The sequence below is a fragment of the Peromyscus leucopus genome, chromosome 7, assembly GCF_004664715.2.
Source record: "Peromyscus leucopus breed LL Stock chromosome 7, UCI_PerLeu_2.1, whole genome shotgun sequence".
NCBI lineage: Eukaryota > Metazoa > Chordata > Mammalia > Rodentia > Cricetidae > Peromyscus > Peromyscus leucopus.
The window spans coordinates 10066173-10091898 of NC_051069.1; the positions used below are offsets into that span (position 1 = coordinate 10066173).

The 25726-nt window shown below is 44.8% G+C and overlaps 1 protein-coding gene across 1 annotated transcript; it reads left to right on the forward strand.

Annotated features, from left to right (window-relative positions):
* The first annotated feature begins 5041 nt into the window (after positions 1–5041).
* Fem1b (fem-1 homolog B) lies at positions 5042–25454 on the forward strand. The gene is made up of 2 exons (XM_028867089.2): positions 5042–5610; positions 19541–25454. Exons 1-2 carry the CDS (start codon positions 5363–5365, stop codon positions 21174–21176), a joined length of 1884 nt encoding a protein of 627 aa, XP_028722922.1. The 5' UTR covers positions 5042–5362; the 3' UTR covers positions 21177–25454.
* Positions 25455–25726: the final 272 nt, after the last annotated feature.

Below are 25726 nucleotides of genomic sequence, written 5' to 3' on the forward strand. Positions count from 1 at the left end.
TCACATATAAGCTCTTCTTATATGTGCTCACTTGATCCATGCAATGATAGGCAACTCTGGTGATCATTATATCTGTCTTACGGATGGGGAAACTGAGGCACAAAGTAGTTAACTTGTTTCAAGGTCACAGGAAGTGTGGCTGCAGTCTAAGCTCTCTCTCTCTTTTTTTTTTTTTGGATAGGGTCTTGCTATGTTGCTCAAGCTATCCACCCTCACACCTCAGCCAACCAAGTGCTGGGATTATAGGCATACATTACCATGCCTTGTGAGCTTGTGTTTTTAATGATGGGCTTGGGGAGTGCTATCGTCAGAAGCATAACAATATAACTATGGTTTATTGGCTCACTCAATGCCAGGCACTATGCTAAATGCTATTTAGAAGTTTCCTCATTTGCTCTTCCCACTGCCTGGCTGAGGCAGGGACTATTGTTATATGCTAACATTGATCTGGCAGGACTGTGGACTATACACAAGGCCCTGTGTGAAGGGCTGGGTCTTTGGAGATGGCTACGGCATAAGGAGCAAAGACGTTTCCTTAAATAACTGATTCATGGCAGGATCATAGCTGGGTAGAGCTGGAAGAGCGCCTAGAGGTCATGTGGTTTAAACTCGTTTTGGAGGATGACAAGAACTGACTTGCTCTGCTTATCCCCACAGGGTTTGGGGGAAAGGCTCAGTGAGATAATGAAAACAGCAGTATTTACTTTGCTCAGCCCTCTAGACCAACAGGCAGGTGCTACTGTTACCCTCATTTCACACACAGGGAAACCATGAGGTTGGGAAGTTCAGCACGTAGTTTATCCAGCATCACTCAGCTAGGAAGTGGTGGGATGAGGGTTTCAGCACAGCGGATACAGCCCAGCTCTGGAGGGTGGTTAGGAAGACTGAGGTGAAGAAGCCATACTAGGTGGGTAGGTAAGCGCTCTCCAGATGGCCAGGTGCTGTGCAGAAGACACAAACTATCATCAGAAAGGGACAAGGGACTCAGGAGGTGCTGTGGCTCTCAGGGAAAGTGTGAGAAGATCTCTAGCAGGAGACAGCAAGAGTTTGGATCTGGACCTACCTGCATTTCTGGGAATGAGGAGTGTTTGGTGTGTGTGGTGGGTGGGTTGAGGTTTGCTTGAACCCTTCTCCAGGAGCATAAAGTGACAGATAAGTTAACTGGTGTCTTGGCCAGGTGAAGTGCCCAGGGCAACAGGAAGCCCAAGGCACCTACCCCAAGAGCTGACTGGGTGGAGGCAAGTGAGAGGAGATAAGGCTTTCTAGCACTTTCTAGTTAGGAGGTCACAGATGAGCTGCTCCACAGTTCCTGCCTCAGTTCCTTAGTGGCAGATGGAAATAATAGCCCGCACTTAAGCAGCTTACGCAAACTGAACTAGCCTGCATGAAGTGGTTGCTATGACCCCTCACACAAAGACGCATCCAATGAGAGCTTGCTATTGCCACTGTCATCATTAGGGTCTCGGACACCTGGCTGGAGTGACCTCCAGGGAAGGATGGCTGAACACAGCAGCCTCACTGTTCACTCTGCCCTCCCGATTGAACCAGGCACGGCTGGTCTTTGAAGTAACACACACTGGCTGCCATCTCTCAACGGCCTCAGTGCTGCCCAGAAGGAGATCTGGTTGCCAGGGAAAAGCCAGAACCGGGAAGCAAAGGAAGTAGAGGTTGACGAGCTGCCCATCCCGTGAACCTGGGCTAACACAGTCTGCTGAACCTGGGTTCAGCTGTAATTTCTTGGTTGTTACTCTCATTTTTGAAATTTTCCTTCTATAGCTTTGTTGGGATTTTTAATATCCTTTCTCATCATAGTAATTCTCCTGCATCAGCTTCCTAAGTGCTGGGTTCATAAACATAAGCTGTCATGTTTAGCTCTGAACCCTTCTGAATGAACCTTCTGCCAACCCACCTCCAGCCCTGTACACCATGCTGTTATTCTCAGAGACACATACATCCTGCGGAGAAAATGCACATGGTATGGGCATTCCTCTTTTGAGCAGGATAACGGCACAGTAGAAGGATGCATGCCAGGGTGAGAAAAAGGAAGAGGACACATACAGACAGACACCCCTCCATGGGATCAACTTGGTAATAAAGCCTGCATGTCTTCATCACACAGTCCCGAAAGGAATGGACTAAACTCCACTGCACAAGTGAAACCTGCCTGCAGCCACATCAGCCTGCAGCCACGGGAGTCCCACTGGGAATCTGTTTAACACCAGAGTCAGCTCTTCTCTCATACCATAGGAGGATCATGGCACTAAAATGAGTGTCTTTATTGGTGTTTGAAAATGACATAAGATCTCTCTATGAAAAGCCCATTGCTTCAAACTGGACAGCCTGGTTTGGAAAGAGGACTGTCTATTCTGTGGAAGGCAGAGCCACTCTGCTTGCAGGCCACCACACTCTCTAGGAAGTCAGGGGCTGGGAAGGGCCAGCTGCCCTTTTTTTGTCCAGGGAGAGAACGCTTCAGCTCACTGCCATCAGCGAACCCACGAGGATGCGCCTGCTTGTGTTTTTCTATTTTCAGTTGCTCAGTGGCTTTCTGTCTAGGGAGAGGGTGAGGGGTCTGAAGCACAAGGAACTATTTCTGGACTCTGGCCTTTGGCTGTGCAGCCTTATCCTGTTTACACATCCTCTCTCCAGATTTGCACAGCCTGACCACAGAAAAACCAACCTCCAAGGCCAGGTAAATAGAGGCAACCAAATAGTCTCCAGTCAGCAGATGGCCATTGAGCAACCATGGGAGCCCAGAGCCCTGTAGTGAGTACTGTGTTAGTGGTTCAGGACTCTTGACCTCGGGCTGCCAGAGCAGAGGCCTACGTGTGTGTGTGTGTGTGTGTGTGTGTGTGTGTGTGTGTGTGTGTGTGACCATGCAGTGCCTCTCAGAGGGCTCCCTTGTCTAGTTTGTTACAGTACCGAACTGAGTTAAGGAGGGAGAGAGGAGGAAGAAGGAAGTCTCACACGGAGCAGTGGGTATCTGAACGAACCAGGTCTCCTCCGGTAGAAAACAAACTCGGAATAATGGGTCCATGGCCAGACTTTTAACTTATTTTCTTCAGCTAATCAGGTGGGAAAAGAATGTAAGGATGTGGCAGAGTCAAAAGGGCTGTGAAATGGCCTTTCCTTAGGAGGCAGGCACACTTTCATGGTTGCCAGTTTGTGTCCAGGTTGTCAGTTTGAGAGAGGGATGGAGGGATATAGAAAGAAAGGAGAGAGGGAGAGAGAGGGACGATGACAATCCTGTGCTCCAGAGTCACAGAAGGAAGCCAGGGACACAGTGCTAAGCCCCTCTAGATCGTCTCTTTTTGCTGTGATAATCACTGTGACCAAAAGCAACTGAGACAGAAGGTTTTGTCTGGCTTACATTTCCAGGTCACAGTCTCTCCATGTTGGAAGCTAAGTCAAGAACTCAAAGAAGGAACCTGGAGGCAAGAACTGAAGCTAGATCAAAACCCCTCATCTTCAGTCCTATTTCCAAGGCTGTTTTTGTTTAATATTGTAAGGAGGGGAACAACCCCAACATTTGAATAGGGATCTGTAAATCGGTAAAGCTGTGCCATAGAATAGAAGAGAATTTGAGAAGCGGCCTGATACGCCACTAATTGTAATCCCAGCCTCTCCTAACTGGCCTTTGTGCTTCTGCTCTTGCATCCTGGGGTATGCTCTCCACACATCGGGCAGCAGGCAACGTGATCTTATAAAAAAAAAAAAAAAAAAAAAAAGTGCACTACCTTGTCACTTTCCTATTTAAAACTCTGCCAGATGCCATCAGAGTAAATGGAGCCGTTACATAGGTCACTGGGTCCACGTGACTTGCCTCCTGCTGACTTAATTCTTTAGAACTCTTCCTACAGTCCACAGCCACATTGCTTTCTGTTCAGAGCTCAGCAGATGGTCAAGATCTTTGTACTAGCTATTCTCTTTGCCCGGCCTTTGTTCCGGTCACCTGTCATGGAGGTCTTTTCTGACCACCCAAACGAAGTCTCCTAGTCCAAAACCACATCCCTGTTTCATAGCAAATAGTAACGATACGAATCCAACTACTCCACATCATTTGCTTCCTCCACACAAACCACAGGAGAGAAAGGACTGGCCTATACCAAGAAATTCCTGATGCTAAGCAAAGCCTGGTACGTGGATGAACCATTTATCCTTGGATAAATGCTGATTTCAAATCCTAACAATTCAGTGACGTACGTGAGAACGGAAGTTCTGCAGGCTCAGGACCAGTCTGCCTATGACTGCTGCCTCTTAGCTCTTTATCTTACACACTTAATCCCCTTTTCCTGGGAGGTCTGTTCAGTCTTTCAGTTCCTTCTCAGTGCAGCGTCTCTTACGCTCTTCCAAATTTCGGAGGCTCAGAGACATACAGACCTCTTTCAAAAGTGGATCTTTTGGGTGCTCTTACCCTTCCCTGCCCTCCCCCATCAAAGGCAGAAAGTATTAGTATCCCACACTATCAATTATAAAACTGGCTGGGCTCTCTAGCCTGTAGGTTCAGTAGCCTTCTCTCCGCCCCCAGTCTTGACTAAGGATCCCAGGGTCCCTGTGGGGGCGAGGATATGGCTCCTTGCGTCAAGGACACTAGGGACTTTGAAGCCCAGAATCAGGGCTCGGCTAGCAGCGCACAGCGGAACCTTTCTTCAGGAGTGCCTCGTTTGCCCGCCGGTCGGTTTAGGAGGCGATACCTACTTAAGCGTCCCTCCCACTCTCTCCTTCCCTCCCTCCCTTCGGCCCTGCCTGCGGAGGCTGCCTTCCTCTCGCCCAAGTTCCGGTGCTGGTGCTGCCGGAGCGTTCCGCGAACACCCACGCGCGGCTCGCGGCGGCCCTCCTCGCACTCGTCGCTTCCGATTGCGGGTGGGCGAGTGCCCGCGGTTGTTTTCCTGCGGCGAGGGGCGAAGCGGAGGCCGTTCCAGGCCCTCCGGCCGGGCGCGGGGCCGGCGCTGCACATCGCTCGCCCATCCGGGGCGCGCGCGGGCCTCTCGAGACCCCAGCGGCGACCCGTAGCTCGGGCGCGCGCCTGTCGCAGCCCGCAGGAAGGAGGCGGCCTGAGGCCCGGGGCGGCGGCCGCCATGGAGATCCCCTCGGCCCAGGGCCGGTGCCTGGGGCCTCGGGGGCGGCCCTGACCGTCCTCCTCCCCGCCCCGGCCGGGTCACAGTTGTGCCCCCGGCGGCGCTCGGCCACCTCTGTGTCTCCGCCCTCGCTGGGTCGCGCTGCTGCCTGGGCGCGGCGGCGGCGGCGGCGCCCTGTTGAATGGGCTGTGAGGGCCCGGGTCTGAAGTGCTGGCGGACGCGGCCTCCGGGGGCGCAAGGCAGCAGCAGCGGTGGCGACCAAACGGGTGTTGGAGTTGGCGGCGGCCATGGAGGGCCTGGCTGGCTATGTGTACAAGGCGGCCAGCGAGGGCAAGGTGCTCACTCTGGCTGCCTTGCTCCTTAACCGGTCGGAAAGCGATATCCGCTACCTGCTGGGCTATGTCAGTCAGCAGGGAGGACAGCGCTCCACACCCCTCATCATCGCAGCCCGCAACGGGCACGCCAAGGTGGTGCGCTTGCTCTTAGAACACTACCGTGTGCAGACCCAGCAGACTGGCACCGTCCGCTTCGACGGGTAGGTACAGCCCAACCCCAGCCTCCCTCGGATGCGCGCGGACCTCCCAAGTCCTGGATCCTCCCCCCGGCCCCCCCCCCCGTTTTCATATGTGGACTCCTATCCTTTCATATCCCCTTTCAGTCCCCATTGATGCCCACCCCATCTTCCAAGGCTATGTTTTTGCTGTCTTTTCTGATCCGCTCCTACCTCATTCCCCCTGTAGGTGGTAGCCACACCCTGGGTCTTGAGAGCTATAGTCTTCTCCATTAGTCAGCGAACACGCAGGGTCGGAGTGGTGGCTGCCTTTCTAGGTTTTTATACCATTCCCTCAGCACTGTCGTAATCGAGATAGGAAATTAACGAGATCAGCAATTAAAATTGAAGACCTTCTGGTGCTTTATTTAACCTCTCCATCCCCACCCCCACCCCCACCCCCGGTGTGGTCGGATCAAGCCTCAAGCAGATTTCTAGGGCTTCCTATCAAAATAAGCCCCTGGAACGAGCAGTAGATGCAGACTCCTGGTTTCGTCATGCAGCCAGGCATCTCTAGACACGATTCTGACTCTCCCACATTGCTGGCCGGTATTTTTGGCTGCACAGGTGGCTCTGGACCTGGAGTAGAAGTTACGCCATTGCTAAATTACATGTTATAAGATGATATGGTGGGAAGGCTTCACGAACACTTAATATCGTTCACAAATTACTATTTTAGTTAACTTTTTTCCTTTAAGGTTAATTGTACACATTTGGGGGGGGGCAAGATAACAGAATCATCATGTTTGACGTTATCTTTTTTTTTTTTTTTTTTTTTTTTTTTTTTGTTGAATGTGCTGAAGGATCGTGGAATGATTGGCACATTGCAGCTGCATGCAGAGTTTGCTTTGTTGATTACGCTGGTTTTTGTTGACCTGCAAGTAAATAAGGCATTCATATTTTAACATTTTCTTCTTTTGAAATAGATGGAATCTAAGCATAGAAATGTGCAGTTAAGTTTTGGTTAGTGAAAACTGCCTGACCAAAAACCTGTTTGAAAGCATCTGTCTATTTATCCATCCATCCATCCATCCATCTATCCATCTATCCATCTTTGCTATTTCTGGTTTTCAAAACCAGGTCTTGCTAAATAGCCCAGGCTGTCCTGGAATCCCCCAACCTGCTTCAGCTTCCTAAGTGCTAGCATTATAGGTGTGGGTTTTAAAACGTTTTTTTGTTTGTTTGTTTTGTTTTTAAGGTGATTAGAGTAATGTTAAATTCTGGTTGCTTTTTTTTCCCCTTAAACAATAAAAGCTTTTGGTTCTATTTTAAATGAGAGGGAAATTATTTGGACTGTTAAAGTCTAATGAAATGCTAGCCCCTGGGCCGTGGCTTATCTTTGGTCCTACTGTAGATAGTAGCAAGGTGGTATTGAACAAAGATGGCAACCTGCTTCATGTTTGCTTTTCCCCTTTGGTCTCTGTGTCCTGGAAATTTCCAGCATCTCACAGCCTTACCTACACCTGGAGGAGTGAAGCAGGATGGCCCACTATGTAAACACCTGTGTCTATTAAGTTAGGAAGGAATCCTTGCAAGAGCAGCTGCTGCTACGGACCTTGCTGAGATCTGGGTGGATAAGAGAACCGTCAGGAAAGAAATTAGTTATCTTAAGGATTTAGAAACGCTCTGGTTAATGCTCTTCTTGGATCATCAAAGAAAAAGCTGTTTTGAGGTGATAATTAAAAGAACCTGATGCCAGATGTGGTGATGTACGCCTGTAATTCCAACACTTGGGAGGCAGGAAAATCATGTAAATTTGAGGACAGCTTGGTATATAAAGTGAGTTCCAGGTCAGCCAGAGCTACATAAACCCTGTTTCCAAAACAAAACAATCCCCCCAAACTAAAAACAAATAAGTACCCCTAACTCCTGAAATGATTAAAAATGCAGTTTTGAGCCTCTGTATCTGAATATCTTGTTCACCATTCTGCACGAGCTAGTGAGATTAGGGAGCTCTAAAGCAGACAATTGTCAGACACCTACTGTGTGCCAAGCTTTTGGTGGGGATCTGTATTCAGAGACAGATGAGACTGTTCCCACTGTAGAGGCTGACAGCTTGGTGTGGGGGTGGGGGGTGGTGTCAAACATGAGTAATTGCACATGCCCTGCCATTTAGGCTTATAGGAGTCTTTGAGGCCATTGAGGGAGAACAGAGGAAGAGGAAGTGCTCAGATTTGTGGTGGTGGAGAATAAAGGCTTTACAGAGGAGGTAGTATTTGAGCTGGACTTTAAAGAACAGTGGGGCATGAAGAGAAGACAGCAGTCTGATATTCTTCAGTGTTTCAGTGCTTATTGCAAGAAAAGATACAAGCTAGGACAATTTAGAGTATGGGATACTGGGAAGATGGCAGAGATCAATTGAGAAAGGATTTGGGATCTTGGGAAGATGCAGAGATCATTTGAGAGAGAGTGGGGTTCTGGGAGGACGGAGAAATCAGTTGAGTGTGGGGTACTGGCAGGATGGAGAGATCAATAGAGAGTGTGGGGTACTGGAGGATGGAGAGATCAATAGAGAGTGTGGGGTACTGGGAGGATGGAGAGATCAATAGAGAGTGTGGGGTACTGGGAGGATGGAGAGATCAATAGAGAGTGGGGTACTGGGAGGATAGAGGGATCAATAGAGAGTGTGGGGTACTGGGAGGATGGAGGGATCAGTTGAGTGTGGGGTACTGGGAGGATGGAGAGATCAGTTGAGTGTGGGGTACTGGGAGGATGGAGGGATCAGTTGAGTGTGGGGTACTGGGTGGATGCAGAGATCAGGTTTTGATGTTGTTCATCAAAAACTAAGGGAGAGTAGTGAAACTGCAGCCCGAAGTGTTACCACCGTTTGCAGTTTTGCCAGAGGAGACTTCTGGAATCTGTCTATTTAGCCTATGGCTTGTTATGGCTGTGAGCTGCTGTATTAAAGTATTTAAATCCCTGTGGTAGGTCCAATCCCGAGTCACATTCTGTGGAGAAAAAAATGGAAGGTTTTACTTTTGACAAGTTTGCCAATTAATAAAAGAGAAGGATTGAAGTTCACGACCACATCTCAGCTGACTCACAAGTTTCTGAGATGATTTTGTAGGTTATCTCAGATTTTCACATTTGAAAACCAGGATAAGATGGTCATTTACATGTGTAATGGTTTTCACTGACTAATTTCAGCTGTGTAGAGCCTGTTAGCCTGAGTGCTGGTAACAGTATGAAGCTCACTCATGTAGTAAAGGCCAACTTTTTTTGGAAGATTTATTTTTAAATATGTCTGTATGGGATACATATTTACGTGCACATGGTAGTGAAGGAGCCCGAGAAGTCCAGAAGAGAGCAGCAGATCCCCTGGAGCCGGAGTTGCCTTGCAGATGGTTGTGGCTTGCCCCGGGGTGGGTCCTGAGATCTGAACTCTTAGGCTTCTGCTCTTCCTGAGCCATAGCTCTAGCTCCTAGCCTTTTATTTTATTTATTTATTTGTTTTTTGAGACAGGATCTCACTATATAGCCTTGGCTGGCCTGGAGCTTGCTATATAGATCAAGCTGGCCTTGAACTCACAGAGATCTGCCTTCCTCTGTCTCCTGACAACTGGAATCAAAAGGGTACACCACCGTGCTCAGCCTAGTTTTTGTTTTTTAAAAACAATTTTTGTGACACTGGGCACAGAACCTAGAGCCTCCACCCGTGTTAGGCAGGTGCTCCGCCATTTTGCTGTGTCCCCACCCTGGGGCTGAAGTTTGAAAATTAACCTCTTCCCCTAGATTTTGTTGGCACTGGATACCCATGGCCAGGTGGAAGCCAGTAAGGCTCTTGTTTACTAAAGTAGATTTAATGTTTTTAATTTGTAGCGATTTACATACCATCCTCCGAAGTTTTAGGCAAAGTTGTTCATTTATCCTGTTGTTTACTAAATATAGTCTTTGAAGTTTCAGGTGTTTGCTTGATAACTTTGCTGTAGCATGTGTCATATTTTAGTTTCCTCTTGCACAGCAGTGTTCATGTAATGACAGGTTCAATATGCTGTGCTTTGTGTGTATATGTGTCTAAGAGAGACATAGACATTGAAATTATTTGTGTTGTTAGTTATTTTTGAGAACAGGGACTTGTTATATAGCCCAAGCTGGCCAAAAACTCAAGTCCTCCCTGGTGCTGGGATCACAGGTATGTGTTGCCACACCCACTTTCGGGTTTTTGTTTGCTTGCTTTTGTTGTTTACTGTGTGCCTTAGTTTCTTTTTGTATTGCTATGATAAGATATTCTGACAAAAGCAACTCAAGGAAGAAAGATTTTATTTCCACTCACAGTTCAAAGGTCCAACTTGAAGTTGTCAAGGCAGCAGGAACTAGAAGCATCTGTCACATGGCATCCATAGTCAGGAAGCAGAGCATGATGCTGGTGTTTGGCTCACCTTTTTCCTTTATACATTCCAGGACCAAACTTGGAATGGTGTCGCCTGCTTTCAGTGTGGACCATTTTACCTCAACTACCTAAATAAGTATAATCCCTTTTAGGCATGCTCAGAGGCTCAGTAATCCCTCCCTCATAGGTGTGCCTGGAGGCCTGTCTCCTAGGTAGTTCCAGATTCGTGTAGTTGATAAACCATCACACTGTGTTCCCCCTAAAAGCTTTTATAACCTCTTAGGAAACCAAAGTGGATTCATAGTATAGGCTCTAGAGCGTGGTTCTCAGCTTGTAGGTCATGACCCCTTTCAAGGGGTTGCGTATCAGGTATTTGCATTATGATTCATAACAGTAGCAAAATTATAGTTATGAAGTAGCAACAAAAATATTTTTATGGTGAGGTCACCACAACATGAGGAGCTAAAGGGTTGCAGCATTAGGAAGGTGAGAACCACTGCTCTAGAGGGAAGGGGTCACCACCTAGATTAAGCCTCATGTCAATAATTGGATTCCGTGTTCACACTTTTTGGAATACTATTTGAGATTATTTTGCTTGTGGCTCAGTATGTGAACACTGGAGTTGGCAGAGGTGAGTAGAGCTCCTTGAGGTAATGAAAAAGAACTTTTAGTTGGTGGTGGGAAGCTACCAAAACTTTTGCAGAAAGGGAACAGAACAAAGGAAGGCTCCTGCAGCTGGGGGATAATCGTGCTGCCATAGATGCTGAAGGCTGACTCCTTTGTGCCGAGTTTGGGAACCACTTGTTCTTGAGCAAGTTTGCTGAGCCATGGGTGGGGGACATGGGAAGAATGCTGAAGTCTTCTGTAGAGTGTTCTTAGTGCTAGGAACCGATCAATGTCCAGTGATAGGAAAGGCAGGAGGGCCACATTCTCCACCAACTTTGCTTAGAAAAAACTGGCAGTGTGTCAGGGAGCTCCATTGACCTTGAGAATGATTTCCAGGATTTTAGTTAAGGTGCTGATGATGCCTGTCTAATGAGTTTTCATGTCACGCCCAGTGCCTGAACCAGGTGGTTTAGTTCCGTGGCAAGCAGAACCAGGAAATAGTGGTAGGAACACCCTCTCTACTGTAGACCTCCATGCCTCATGGGGGCCTTCGTTCTTGAAGACATTGGATTGATCAGGTTATTGTTATTAAAAGTTAAAATATAGTAGAGAATTTACATTAAAATTTTGGATCAAGACCTGAAAGATCAGCTTTTAAGCAGGCTTATTTTATGTTCTATTTATTTTGTTTTTGAGGTAGGGGGTCTTATTTTTTCTCTTGTAGAGTTGTATATGCAGGCTCTTGTTCCCACCTCCCATTTTGCTTTAGCAGTGCTGGGGCTGGGATTACAGATGTGAGCCACTGGATCTTGCTTTTTAAATTATTAATAATTATTTAATAGTTAATAATTGTTTTGTTTTTTTTGTTTTTTGAGGCAGAGTTTCACTGTGTAGCCCTGGCTGTCCTGGAACTCACTCTGTAGACCAGGCTGGCCTGAAACTCAGATCTGCCAATCTCTGCCTCCTGAGTGCTGGGATTAAAGGCGTGAGCCACCACTGCCCGACCAATAATTAATAATTAATTTAAATGTGGGATCCAGGGCTTGAACTCAGTTGAGGGTGTGTGTCAAGTGCTTTTACTGGCTGAGCCATCTTACCAGCTCCAAGATCATTGTTCTACAGCACTTCTCTCATGGGAACTTAGTAAATGGTGTGTTATTTTTATTATGTCTTTATCATCTAAAAATCTTTATTTTTAAAAAATTTGGTATTTTTATTTTAGGGCTATATAGGTTAGACACATGTTCATACATGCACACATGTATATATACATTTTTTTGTAAGAAAATATCTGAATTTTAGTTGACTCAGTAAAAACAAATACACATACACACCATACACACATGCACACCATACACACATGAACATGCAAAACAATAAGCCAAAGAGTAGGTTATTGGAATTGTTATGTAATTCCTGTCACATTTCATATGAATAAAGGAAAAATGGAAATTACCATACTATCTCAGGAAAGAGTAAAATGACCAAGTGCTTTCCATTATAAAAAGTGAAGGACTAACAAGATGGCTTAATGAGGAAGGGTGCTTACTACCAAGCCCGAGGACTTGAGTTTAATCCTTGGACCTCACAAGGTGGAAGGAGAGAACCAGTTCTTGCAAGTTGTCCTCTGATCCCCACATTCATGTCAAGATGTGCATGGGTGTGCAGATACACACTAAGTAATTAAGATGTAATAATGCTGGGTGTGCTGGTGCATGCTTTTAATTCCAGCACTCAGGATGTAGAGGCAGGAGGATCTCTCTGAGTTCGAGCAAGCTTGGTCTACATAGGGAGCTCTAGGACAGCTAGAACTACATAACGAGACCTTGTCTCAAAAAACAAAAGATAAAATTTAATAATAAGTTTTAAAAAAATCAAGTGAAGTACATATGTACCTGAAATTATTTTTTACGGTTTCACCATAGATTATGGGAAATTTGAGGTTGGAAAACTCTTCCAGTAACTTTTTGTTTCATTTCCTCCCCCTAATGCTTAAAAGAGGGGACTGGAGAGATGGCTCAGCTGTTAAGAGCTTGTGCTGCTCTTCCAGGGAACCCGGGTTTGGTCCCCAGAATCTGTATGAAGTGGCTAAACCACTTGTAACTCAGCTCCAAGGAATCCAACATCCTCTTCTGGTCTCTATGGATACCTGTACTCATATAGTACTTGGACTCAGGGAACACACACACACACACACACACACACTTTCCCAAAAAAGGAAAGTAAGTACAATGTAATAAAAAACAAATACATAGTTAATATATGTTGGTATTAACATGGTTAGCTACAACATGTCCTTGCACTGGCTTGGGGAGCTCTTGCTTTTGTGTGTCTGTGTGTATACATGAGTAGTAGGAAGCTGTTGGTGCTAGAGGTTAAACCTAGGGCCTTGCACGTGCTCTGCAAATACTCTACAGCTGAGCTGCTTCATTAGGCCCTATGTATTGGTTTTAAAAGATGAAATTGTTATATGCTAGGGATACAAATATAATCTATTTAAATCTCAAGAAGTGTTACATTAAAATGGGTCCTTTACATAGGTTATTTTTAACTCTAGCAATTAAAATATTACCTTTTCTCACTTGGGAGGTAGAGAGAGGCCAGCTGAGTCCTAGAGCATAGTAAGTTCCAGGCCAGCCAGCAGCTACATAGTGAGACCCTGTCTCAAAAATGAAATAAAGTAATTGTCTAATTAAAATTCATTCTAATTAAAATTAGTATATCTATCTTAAAAAAATAAATAAAATGATAAAAAAATTAGTATATCTAAATTTCACTTAATATACAGAGTTCAATTAAAATGTTTTTTCATTGTCACAACATACCATTTGAAATACTATCATAAAATAATCACTCTGTAGTAGTAAACCAAAGGAAGAATGTACAGAACTTCTGCACTGAAAATTACAAAGTATCTCTGAGATAAACAGAAGGTAACAAACAGAAAGACTCCAAGTCCTTGGCTTAGAAGTCTCAGTAGCCTCAGAGTGTGACTATTCCACCGAAGGAATCTGCATTTGCTGTTACCCCAGTCATACTCCTAGCAGGCTCTGTGCGCATGTGCACCTGTGTGAAAACTGACACGTCAGCCCTGAAAGTATGTAGAAATGTAACTAAGACAGTTTTGAAGAAAAAATAAGAAACTACCGTAATTAAGTGTGTCACGGATGCAAGGGTAAAATAATGTATCAAGAAAACATTCCAGAAATAAACTCACGTAGAGTCACCTGCTAATGAAAAAAGGCTCCAGTGGGCCTGGGAATGTAGTTCAGTGGTAGAATACTTACCTAGGGTGTGTGATACCCTGGGTTCAAGTTCAGAAAAACAGTGAGATTCAGGTAGGAGACACACTTTCTACATAACAATTAGTGTGGGAGAAAGTCAGCCTTTGTTCTTACCTCACATGGTGCACAAACATTTCAACTATCAGAGCCTGGAAAGATGGCTCAGTAGTTAAGAGCATTTACTGATCTTGCAGAGGATCTGGGTGTAATTCCCAGCACTACATAGAGGCTCACAACCACCTGTAACTCCAGTTCCAGGAGATCCCATGCCTTCCTTTGATCTCCACAGGCACTGCGTGCATGCAGTACACAGACATACATTAGACAGAATACCCATATACATAAGAATAAATCGAATATTTCAAAGTTAAAAAGCAAATATTAGAGACCCTCCCTCTTTTCCTCCTTACCCGCCCCTTCTTTCCTTCCTCTCTTCCTCAGACTATCTCAGGGTTGACAAGATGGCTTAATGAATAAAAGTGCTTCCCTCCAAGCCTGACAGCCTGAGTCCAGTCCCATGAAACTACCCAGTGGAAGGAGAGCATTGGTTCCTGAGAGGTGTCCTCCGACCTTGACACATGCCTCCCTTCCTCTCCCAAGTAAATGCAAAAAATGAAGTTTTAAAGATTATAGACTGCTGGGCAGTGATGGCACATGCCTTCAATTCCAGTATTCAGGAAGCAGAGGCAGGTGGATCTCTGTGAGTTGGAGGCCAACCTGGTCTACAGAGTGAGTTCTAGGACAGCCAAAACTACACAGAGAAACCCAAAAGGATCATAGACTACCTTAAGACTACCTTAATGATTTTAGGATTGGTCATGATTTCTTTTTTTTTTTTTTTTTTCGAGACAGGTTCTCTGTGTAGCTTTGCCCTTTCTGGAACTCACTTGTAGTCCAGCTGCTCGAACTCACAAAGATCCGCCTGCTCTGCTCCCGATGTGGATTAAAGGCGTGCGCCACCACCGCCCGGCCGGTCATGATTTCTTATAAATCAAAAATCAAAATTATGGTTATGAAAATCACAGCTATAAAATTTTCTCTTCTTCAAAAGACACTATAAAAAAGTTAATATGATGGGCTGGAGAGATGGCTCAGCGGTTAAGAGCACTGGCTACTCTTCCAGTGGTCCTGAGTTCAATTCCCGATAACTATATGGTGGCTCACAACCATCTATAACAGGATCTGATGCCCTCTTCTGGCATGCAGGTATACATGTAGAGCACTCATACATAAAATACAAATAAATAAACTTTAAAAAAAGTTAATATGCTTCTGGGAAGTGGGATGTGTCTGTAATTTCAGCATTTGGGAGGCTGAGACAGGATTAACGTGAGTTGGAGACCAACCTGAGCTATCTACTGGCCAGGCTGGCTAGCCTACATAGTGAGACTGCCTGCCCATGGTGTTGGACTCCTGTCCCTCCATCTTGCCTTGTTGTGAGGAGCTGCATTATCAAAGGACACGGCCACCTGAAATCTGCCACAGTACATCTCTCTATGGAACCTGGGGAGAATGTTCATTATTTTAAACAGGGCACAATGCAGTAAGAAAGTGTTCTTAGAAGAAGAGAAACCAGGGAAGCAGAGAAATGACCTCATGCAAGGAGGAGAAGGCTCAAAACCCAAACCTGCTGACTCCTGGTCTTGGATTTTCAGCCTTCACAATGATGAGAAACTGGAGTGATGGCACATAGCTTTCATCCCAGTACAGGAGGAGGATGGTGTGGGAGCAGAGTCAGGTGGATCTCTGTGAGTTCCAGGATATCCAGGACTATGTACTGAGACGCTGTCTCAAACAAACAAAACAATGTTCAGAATAACTTTATTATAAAAGTCAACCCTTGGAAACAAGCAAAAATGCCCAATAAGAGGACAATGGATAAGTAAAGTGTAGGGAACTAGGAAGTAGTTGGTGGCTTTTAATCTTAGCACTCAGGAGGCAGAGGCTGCTAGATCTCTTGAGTTCCAGGCCAACCTGGTCTACAGAGCAAGTTTCAGGACAGCCAGGGCTATAAGAGAGAAACCCTGTCTTGGAAAAACCAAAAATAAACTATAGAAAGCTCATACAATAAAATGCAATAAAGCACTCAAAAAGAAATTGCTGATACATCCAACTACATGGAAGACTCTCACAGAAGTTAGTGAAAAAAGCCAAATATGAAGAAGATGCTGCATGGCTTCATTAATAGGAAGTTCATATGCAGGTAAATGATCTAGGGAGGAAATGACTGGGAAGAGGCACAAGGAGAACATTTGGGGTGACCATAATGTTTTACACCTGGATCAGAAAATGAGTCCATAGATTTACACTCAAGATTCATGGCTGGTGAGATGGCTCATAGATAAGGGTACTTGCTGTCAAGTTCAGTTGCAGAACCTGAATAATGGAAGGAGAGGGAACCAACTCCCACAAATTGTCCTCTGACTTCCAACCACCTGCATGCTGTGCTACATGAACACACAAATATACATGCATATATGATAACTAAATTCAAATGTAAAAAATTTGAATTTTACTAGGTTTATAGTTCTAAGCTATACAGACTTAAAGAGGTACAGCTGACTTTAAAGAAAAATAGCTCAAATGCATCAAATTCCTCAGACTATCTCAGGGTTGTACCTCACTATCTCTAGTGCTATATTAACTACTTATGCAATATAGTTCAGTCTTCACAGTAACTTGCCAATAGCCCTATGTGGTAGATAGTATTACCATGCCCATCTTACAGATAAGTAGCTAATAGGTTTGCCTATGACCAAATACTCCAAAAGGTCTTTGAATATCATAAAAAGTATCAACTGCAGGGAAACATCATATATCAACATTTGTTTCAGTTTCAAAAGGACTTTTTCCAGACTGGTTATTAATACATTGTATCAAAAACAAACACAGGGCCTGTGGGATGGCCTCAGTCAGTAAAGATCACTGTGGCCAGACCTGATCTTTTGGTTCCATCCCTGCGACTCACATGGTGGAAGGAGAGAGCCAACTCCCTCAAGTTGTCCTCTCGCTTCCAGATGTGCAGTGACATCTGTGCCTGTGCATTACACATACACATGCACACATACTGGAGTGCCTTTTTTATTATTAGATTCTCTATTCATTTTACATACCAGCCACAGATCCCCTCTCCTCCCTCCTCCCACCCCCCATAAGTCTTTGTTTTTTGAAGAGTTTTTCTGTTTGCCTTGGCTGTCCTAGAATGCATTCTGTAGACCAGGCTGGCCTCAAACTCATACATCTACCTGTATCTGTGTCATCGTGTGTCATTGTGTCATCGTGTCCACTCCCACCCCCACCCCACCCCCACCCCCTGCCGGCCAAGGGCTGGAATTAAAGATGTGCACCACCACGCCCAGCTGCTTTTCTAAGTCACAGTGCATTTTGTGCTGCAATAGCAGAATAGCTAAGACTAGGTGAGTCTTAGAGTGGAAATTTATTTCCCATATCATGGAGGCTGGGACAGTCAAGATGAAGGGAGGTTAGGTTGTCTGGTGAGGGCCTCATCTTGCAGAGAAGAATGCTGTCTTTCCTGGTAGAAGTCAGAAAAGCAGGGCAGCCTGCCACAGCCAAGAGTTGAGCCTCTTTCATAAGAGCTGGAATTTGAAAGAGACAGGGAGGTGCCCCAGCTGCCGTGGTAGCACCTGACTTTTGGCGAGGCATTATGGGTGTTGCATCCTCTTACTTTGTAGGGGTTATAATTTGGCCTGCCTCACAGCATAAGGTTGTGTAGTAAGAAGCTCATTAATAGATTTTTGGTGTGCCTAATTGTAGTGAATAATGATTTGGTCAGTGTTCTACCCTAATACCTGTCAGGTATACTTACTGGTTCTAGCACAGTAATTCTAAATATCTTTAGCAAAAATCTTTTTAGGTTCCATGAAACCATTATCAGTAGGATTAAAATTAGGAAAAGGAGATTGGGGGAAAAGTGGGACAGGCTGGACTTGTCAAAAGAACCTAACTTGGTAGAGGTTGCAAACCCTGCATGTAGCTGAGGCCCTGAGTAACTGGTAACCGAAGCCTTGGTGTTCATAATGTCAAGTCAGGGAGGTACCTGGGTAATTCCAAATGCTAGTGTTTCCTGCTCTTGCTACCGCATAATGATTTGCTTCAGGAATAAATACTGACACAGTATACACACACAGCTTAACTTTTCATAGCATAGCATGATAAAGAAAACACATTTATTATATACAGCATTATATTTACATGCTGAGCATATTTGTTTAGTAAGTCTCCATGTGCATCTTGCCATCCAGTACCTTTCCCAAAGGAAGGCAGTATACAGCTGTCTATATTGTATGGACCAGTGATTGTTCATTCTTGTTGCTGTAGCTCAGGTAATCTTAGGACAGCGGTTCTCAACCTTCCTAATGCTGTGACCCTTTAATACAGTCCTCATGTTGTGATCTCCAAACCACAAAACTATTTTCATTGTTTCTTCATATTTTGCTACTGTTATGAATCGTATTGTAAATATTTTTGGAGATAGAGGTTTGCCAAGGGGTCACAACTCATAGGTTGAGAATTGCTGTCTTAGGGCTAATCATCTGCTGCTTTTTATTTTTTCCTTCCTAAAGCAACATCTAACAGAACATTATGTAGGAATTGGAGATGTTTTCCTAAATGGGAATCCTGGTCCCTGGAGTGGTCCTGGTCTACTGAGAGGCAGATCATGCTATGTTCTGAAAAGTCAGCATGCCTTTGGTGAAGACCATACAGACCTGCAGACATTTTCTCTCATTTGCTTGCTTTTCTTTTTCGGGGGGAGGTGGTTTAAATCTGTATGTGCCTTGGTATTTGTCCTCACCTTCCACTTTGAGACAGGTTACTTTGTTGTTAGATGCTATGTGCACCTGAGGAACTAGCCCATAGCTTTGGGATTCTCCTGTCTACCTCCCAGCTCACAGTAGTAACGTTGGGATAATAGACACGTGCCGCTCTTGGCACTCTGTGTGTTCTGTACATCTGAACTCAGGCCCTCATGCTTGCATAGTAAGTCCTTTCCCCACTGTGCCATCTTCCCAGCACCCCCCTTGTGTGTGTGTGTGTGTGTGAGTGAGTGAGAGAGAGAGATTGATTGATTGATTGTGATTGTGGTTTTCCAAGATGGTTTCCCTGTGTAACAGCCTTGGCTATCCTAGAACTCACTTTGTAGACCAGGCTGGTCTTGAGCTCACAGAGATCCTCCTGCTTCTGCCTCCCAAGTGCTAGGATCAAAGGCGTGCGCCACCATGCCTGGCCCCAGACCCTCTTGTGTTTTCTGAAGGGTATTGTTGCCAGTAGAGAGTATTTTTTTCTTTAAATTTATTTATTTTTATTTTGTGTGCATGTGAGGGTGTTGGATCCTGGAGTTACAGACAGTTGTGAGCTGCCATGTGGGTGTTGAGAATTGAACCCGGGTCCTCTGGAAAAGCAGTCAGTGTTCTTAACCACTGAGCCATCTCTGCAACCACTGAGAGTATTCTTTAGATTTAAAAAAACTGAAACTTTAGAAATAACAGTAATAATAATTTTATTGATTTCATATTAGAATAAAGCGCTTTGCTGAAATGGTTTTTATTTCTACCCAAACTGATACTCCATTAACGTTTGGGAGAGAGGCGTTTCAGTTAGTGTCTGTGAATGCACCCTTTTAAACGCGTCAGGGCCTGTGAGCCCATTGTCTGACTGACTGTTCTTTCTGTGTGTAGGTATGTCATTGATGGTGCCACTGCTCTTTGGTGTGCTGCAGGAGCCGGACATTTTGAAGTTGTTAAACTTCTAGTCAGCCATGGAGCCAATGTGAACCACACCACAGTCACTAACTCAACCCCACTGCGGGCAGCATGCTTTGATGGCAGACTGGACATTGTGAAATATTTGGTGGAAAATAATGCCAACATCAGCATTGCCAACAAGTATGACAACACCTGTCTGATGATCGCAGCATATAAGGGTCACACCGATGTTGTCAGATACCTTTTAGAACAGTGCGCTGACCCCAACGCGAAAGCACACTGTGGGGCCACAGCGCTGCACTTCGCAGCTGAAGCTGGTCACATCGACATCGTGAAAGAGCTGATAAAATGGCGAGCTGCAATAGTGGTGAACGGCCATGGGATGACACCGTTAAAAGTAGCTGCCGAAAGCTGTAAAGCTGATGTTGTTGAACTGTTGCTCTCTCATGCCGATTGTGACCGCAGAAGTCGGATTGAAGCCTTGGAGCTTTTGGGTGCCTCCTTTGCAAATGACCGTGAGAACTATGACATCATGAAGACATACCACTATTTATATTTAGCCATGTTGGAGAGGTTTCAGGATGGTGACAACATTCTTGAAAAAGAGGTTCTCCCACCCATCCATGCTTATGGGAACAGAACTGAGTGTAGGAACCCCCAGGAACTGGAGTCCATCCGGCAAGACAGAGATGCTCTTCACATGGAGGGCCTTATAGTGCGGGAACGGATTTTAGGTGCTGACAACATTGATGTTTCCCACCCCATCATTTACAGAGGGGCTGTCTATGCTGACAACATGGAGTTCGAGCAGTGCATCAAGTTGTGGCTTCACGCTCTCCACCTCAGGCAGAAAGGTAATAGGAACACCCACAAGGATCTCCTGCGATTTGCTCAAGTCTTCTCCCAGATGATACACCTCAATGAAGCTGTGAAGGCCCCGGACATAGAATGTGTTCTGAGATGCAGTGTTTTGGAAATAGAGCAGAGTATGAACAGAGTTAAAAGTATCTCCGATGCTGACGTCCACAGTGCCATGGACAACTATGAGTGTAACCTCTATACCTTCCTGTATCTGGTGTGCATCTCCACCAAGACCCAGTGTAGTGAAGAAGACCAGTGCAGAATTAACAAGCAGATCTACAACCTGATCCACCTGGACCCCAGGACACGGGAAGGCTTTACCTTGCTACACCTGGCTGTCAACTCGAACACACCAGTCGATGATTTCCACACCAACGACGTCTGCAGCTTTCCCAACGCACTGGTGACGAAGCTCCTGCTGGACTGTGGTGCTGAGGTGAATGCCGTCGACAACGAGGGGAACAGCGCCCTCCACATTATCGTCCAGTACAACAGGCCCATCAGTGACTTTCTGACCCTGCACTCCATCATCATCAGCCTTGTGGAGGCCGGCGCTCACACCGACATGACAAACAAGCAAAATAAGACTCCACTAGACAAAAGTACGACTGGGGTGTCTGAAATACTACTTAAAACTCAGATGAAGATGAGCCTCAAGTGCCTGGCTGCCCGAGCAGTTCGGGCTAATGACATTAACTACCAAGACCAGATCCCCCGGACTCTTGAAGAGTTTGTTGGATTTCATTAAGTGACTGGATGTGTAAAATCGTTTAATGTGGTGCTAAAAAGTAAAGAACTTTAATCACAGACAATAGAAGTATGTGTTCATAGGTTGTCCTTTTCTTTCCACTCCCTTCAGCCCATCCGTCCTTGGTTCCCTTTGGCTCTTGTCTCATGTATTGATTTCAGCACTAAACAGAGCAGCACTGTTCAGGTATAACTGGAAGGTGTTTGGACAGTTCTTGGTTTCTTTTTCTTTTTTTAAAGGAATGAATGTAAGATATTTTGTGTAATAGAGGGCATTTGTGATTTGAAATTGATGATGTTTTAAACAGCTGCCTACAAAAGTATTTCTGTTAAGCTGATGTCAGCATGTCATCTGTGCAGCAGTTTTGAGGATTTCATGAAGAAAATGAACTAAAAAGGAACATTGAGAGCAATGGGAGATGCTCATGCCCTGCGTGGATGGTTCTCACTCTCATTGTGCGTGCAGAATGATACAGCACATTTTACATCAGGAGGACTCGAAACACTTAGCTACTGATTATTAATCTGGAAATTATGTGCAGTTATTGTTGGAAAGTTGAATTCATGGAAATGATTGCATTCTGCTGGGTAGTGTCTTCTAACTGGTGATCTTAGCTCAACCTTGTGGACATTGCTAGACTCCACCCTTAGTCTTGTTTTCCGGTCTCTGTTGTAATGATGGATCTAAATTGCAGTCATGCATTTGATTTTTGGCTCACAGCCCTAAATAAGGAGCACACTGTATTATGAAACATTGGCGTAGTATAGCTGGATAGTCTGTTTGCCCCCTTTTAGCCCTTTCTTCTTGTGTTGTATCTTTAAAATTTGGAAACTGCCTTTCCAGAGGACATTTATTTCTGTCTCCCTGTTAGGTGTAAGATGAATGAGGACACACTTCTGATGTCTTTACTTAGTCCATTGTAAGATGTAGGAAAACCGGGAGTAGGGTATAGGAAATGAAGTATTTGATGAGGAAAAATGATTCTCAATGCCACACGGAAGGTATATCTCAGAGCTGCAGACTTTTCTACCACGGAATGTGGTACTGAGGTCTTTTTTTGCTTTCTTATATCAGCAACATTTCAATTCTCAAGAGTATTCTGTGATTTTTCTTATAAGCATCACAGAAATTCAAGTTGAAGGAACACCTGCTTCTCCTGATGCTGGGAATGATAATGAAAGTAAAACTAGTTGTTCCTGTAATTTTTCTCTAGTGCCAAATGAATGCCTGAGCTACCCCTAGTGCATGGTACCATAAGTGGAGACCCGCAGCTTCTTGTTTTCCTTTAGTGAAAAGCGTTGTCATGATGCAACATCAGATATAAACTTTAAACAACCTGTAAGATTTCACAAACATTTTACCTGTGCTTTTTAAAATGGACAAGGAAGGTTGCAGTTGGAGCAGTATAAAAAATGACCAAGCCAAAATCAGCACCTAGGGCCTTAACAGAGATACCCCACAAAATGAACTACCTGGGAGGGCAGGAGAGACTTGACGAACTTCCTGCTCCAAGGGTCGAGACACAGTTGCTGTCATTGTGCTTCGTGTGTGTTCTTGCTTCAGTTAGGAGTGTTTGGATGGTGAATTCTTCCATGGTAATAGATTTCTGTGTTCCCAACTTGAGAGTTTACAAGGAAGGCTTCCTGATGGCTTAAAGGGGGGAGGTGTTGGAATGACCCTAATTTGGGAACTACTGACCTTGACCCTCCTGACATGACTCAAGGAGATTATGTCTCCACTTGCTCTGGCAGCTCTCAGCAGCCTGGAGGAGATGATGCACTGCACAGGTGAGTCAGTCCTGCCTCTGCCCAGGCTCAGGTCAGGTCTTTCCTTTTCAGACTTGAAGGCCTGAAAGGGACAGTGAGGAATAGCTGTGACACTTAGTATTCAGTTGGTTCCGTTTTTTAATGTGTATGGTTTTAAGCACCTAAACTTAAAATATCAGATAATGTTGCATGTTTTAAAAACATTTTTTCCCCTTCACTACCCAGGATCAACACTGTTCTAGATATTATATATGATGATAATGATAATATGTCCATATCAAAGATGGAATTAAGGACAGCTTTGAAGGGGGAAGACTGCTGATGATGGGGAGCAGGCTGAGCCATGTTGGTGGTAAACTGGCTAGATTTATTTAAACTGTAGCTGCACATTGTGCACTCTGGCTGAGGGTCTAATTCTGTCTGTCACGTCACTCCACATTTGCGCATTGGGGAGCACCTGTATAAAGCCATTACTGGAAGAAGTGATCTTCATGCCTGTTTTTTCCATCATTGGTTTTTGGTAGAATTCTTTAAAAATAAGCTCAGCCAAATGTTCCATAAACTTTTGTTTTTAAAGAAAAATAAGTAGGTGTGGAAGGTAGGAGCTTTGTAGCTAGTTTCCTGGGCTGTCTCCTGCAGCCTCGGCTGTCATTTGTTTGTGATTGGTAGAATCATGCTTTGAATTCCAACTCTTCCTTGGCAATGTTAGTGATTTCCCAGAACACTTCTCTGTCATGTAAATTGTCACGTAAATTTGGATGAGCCAGGAGTGCAGGAGGGTGTCTTCCACTTCTGCAGTTAGGAAGTGAACACTTGCGTGTCAGTGACTCACCCCAGTCTGGGCAGCAAACCCATCCCCTTACTTGCTGAAGAAGGGGGTAACTGACTTGGACACCATAGCTTTTTATAGTCCACCCTGGTCGCTCTGACAGCCCAACCACCTGAAGGTTCCCCACTGTAGGAACTTGAAACATGCAAACCCCAGAGCAGCCCACCTGCCAAGCTTTGGTTTTGCTAGTTTCTGACAGGGTTTTGATCTCATTACACCAATAGTTGATAAATGGTGATTGGGAGGACTTGAGCACTGTTTGACTGGCATCAGCTATGATTTAGGAGCAAGGCCTCCCTAAAGGCAACACGGCATTAGACGAATGTTTCTGAAAATTCAAGTTCCAGAGAGCAGTTCTGTGTTAACAGCATTTTTCTCCTCAAAATTGGGAGATCCACATTGGATAATCCAAGCAGAAGAGCTTCCTTATTCTTGGAGTAGGGCAGCCAGAGGAGAGAGTTGTCTGCCCATTGCTGGTTGAGAAGTGACCAGTGGCTGAACTCTGAGTAGGTGGATAAAAGTGTCTATATATACTTCATTAGGACAGTTATAAAAATCTGAAGTGTTCTTTATCAGCTGCTCAGATGTCAGTGCGCTCGGGAGCACATCCTTCTCACTGACAAGACTTCCTGCTATGTTAATAGGAGTAAAACCTTCAACTCTGTCTTTTGCTCTATGAACTGATTTCAGTCCAGATTCTAAGCTGTGCCCACTCCCACTTTGAAAGTGCACAGCTCCATTCTGAATATCGTCGACCAGTCCCTCACTATGTACATACACAGAGGGGCTTCCTTAGACATGTCTGATAGATAGACCTGCCCAAACCTTGAGATGGGCCAGGGCATACAACATCCCCTTTCCCAACCCTGGGATCTGGAACAAATCCTACAGTGACAATGCTGATACATTGACTTTTCCAATGTAAAGTAAATGTGGTCTCTAGTCCTAGGTTTGTGGAGTGTACCTTTGTGTTAATGTATTGGGAAGGGACAGTGGCTTGATGCTTATGGGGAGGATATCTTTGGTGTGTTGCAGGGGTGACTACTGCTGAATTACTGTCAGCTTTCCTTTAGGGGTGAATCATGGGATGAGTGGCCTCACCAGAAAAATGAAGGCATGAGGATGCAAGCCTGCAAGGCGAGGAAACAGACAGGTTTTGTTTTCTCTTTCTTATTGGGTGTTGTAAAATGTGTGCATGGCTTTTGTTGTTGTTGTTGCTCAGTAATTGGTAGAGGAGAAAGGATGAAGGGACCCTCCCCCCAGCTTTCCTACCCAGTCTTTTCAGAGGTCCACAGCTGGGGAGTAACATCTGGCCGTAACCTGTTGGCAAGACCCTGTCCTTTGTAATGTTCCCTGCATCCTGCCGTCCTCGGGGCAGAGGAGCTACATAGTTGTAGTCTAGTAATTCACCATGGTTTATTACAAGCCAGTGATGCCATTCTATCGTGCACTCTTGTCAAGCCATTCATGTGACTTTAATAAGCATAGTAACCTTGCTGACTGCACCCGAGGTCTATCAGTGATTTATATATTGCATGATGTCTTCTGTTTGAGTTTGACATGTAGAATCACTTTTGATTTCATGGCAATTGACAGTCCTAATGGCTCGGCTAATTTGAAACTAACAACTTTGCTGTGTAAAAGGAAAAATGGTGTTGTGTTCAGTAAATGTTTGAAAAAAAAGTATCTTGAAGTTTGTGTCTTTATTGTTCAATGTGAGATCTTTTGTTGAGTTTCTTTTAAAAGGGTTGTTGAAGTTATATCTGTGTGGGGGGGAAAATATCCTATATTAAAGAACAGCTCAACTAGTAAAACCAAACTCTCCCGTGTCCCATTTGGACTCTCTAGAGCCAGTCATCACAAAACATCTTTTTAGTGGCTTCTCCTAAGTTTTCTGTGTGTGTATATATAATTTCTTTTCACTTGAAAATGCAGGTGGACTTCATGTTTAGTTA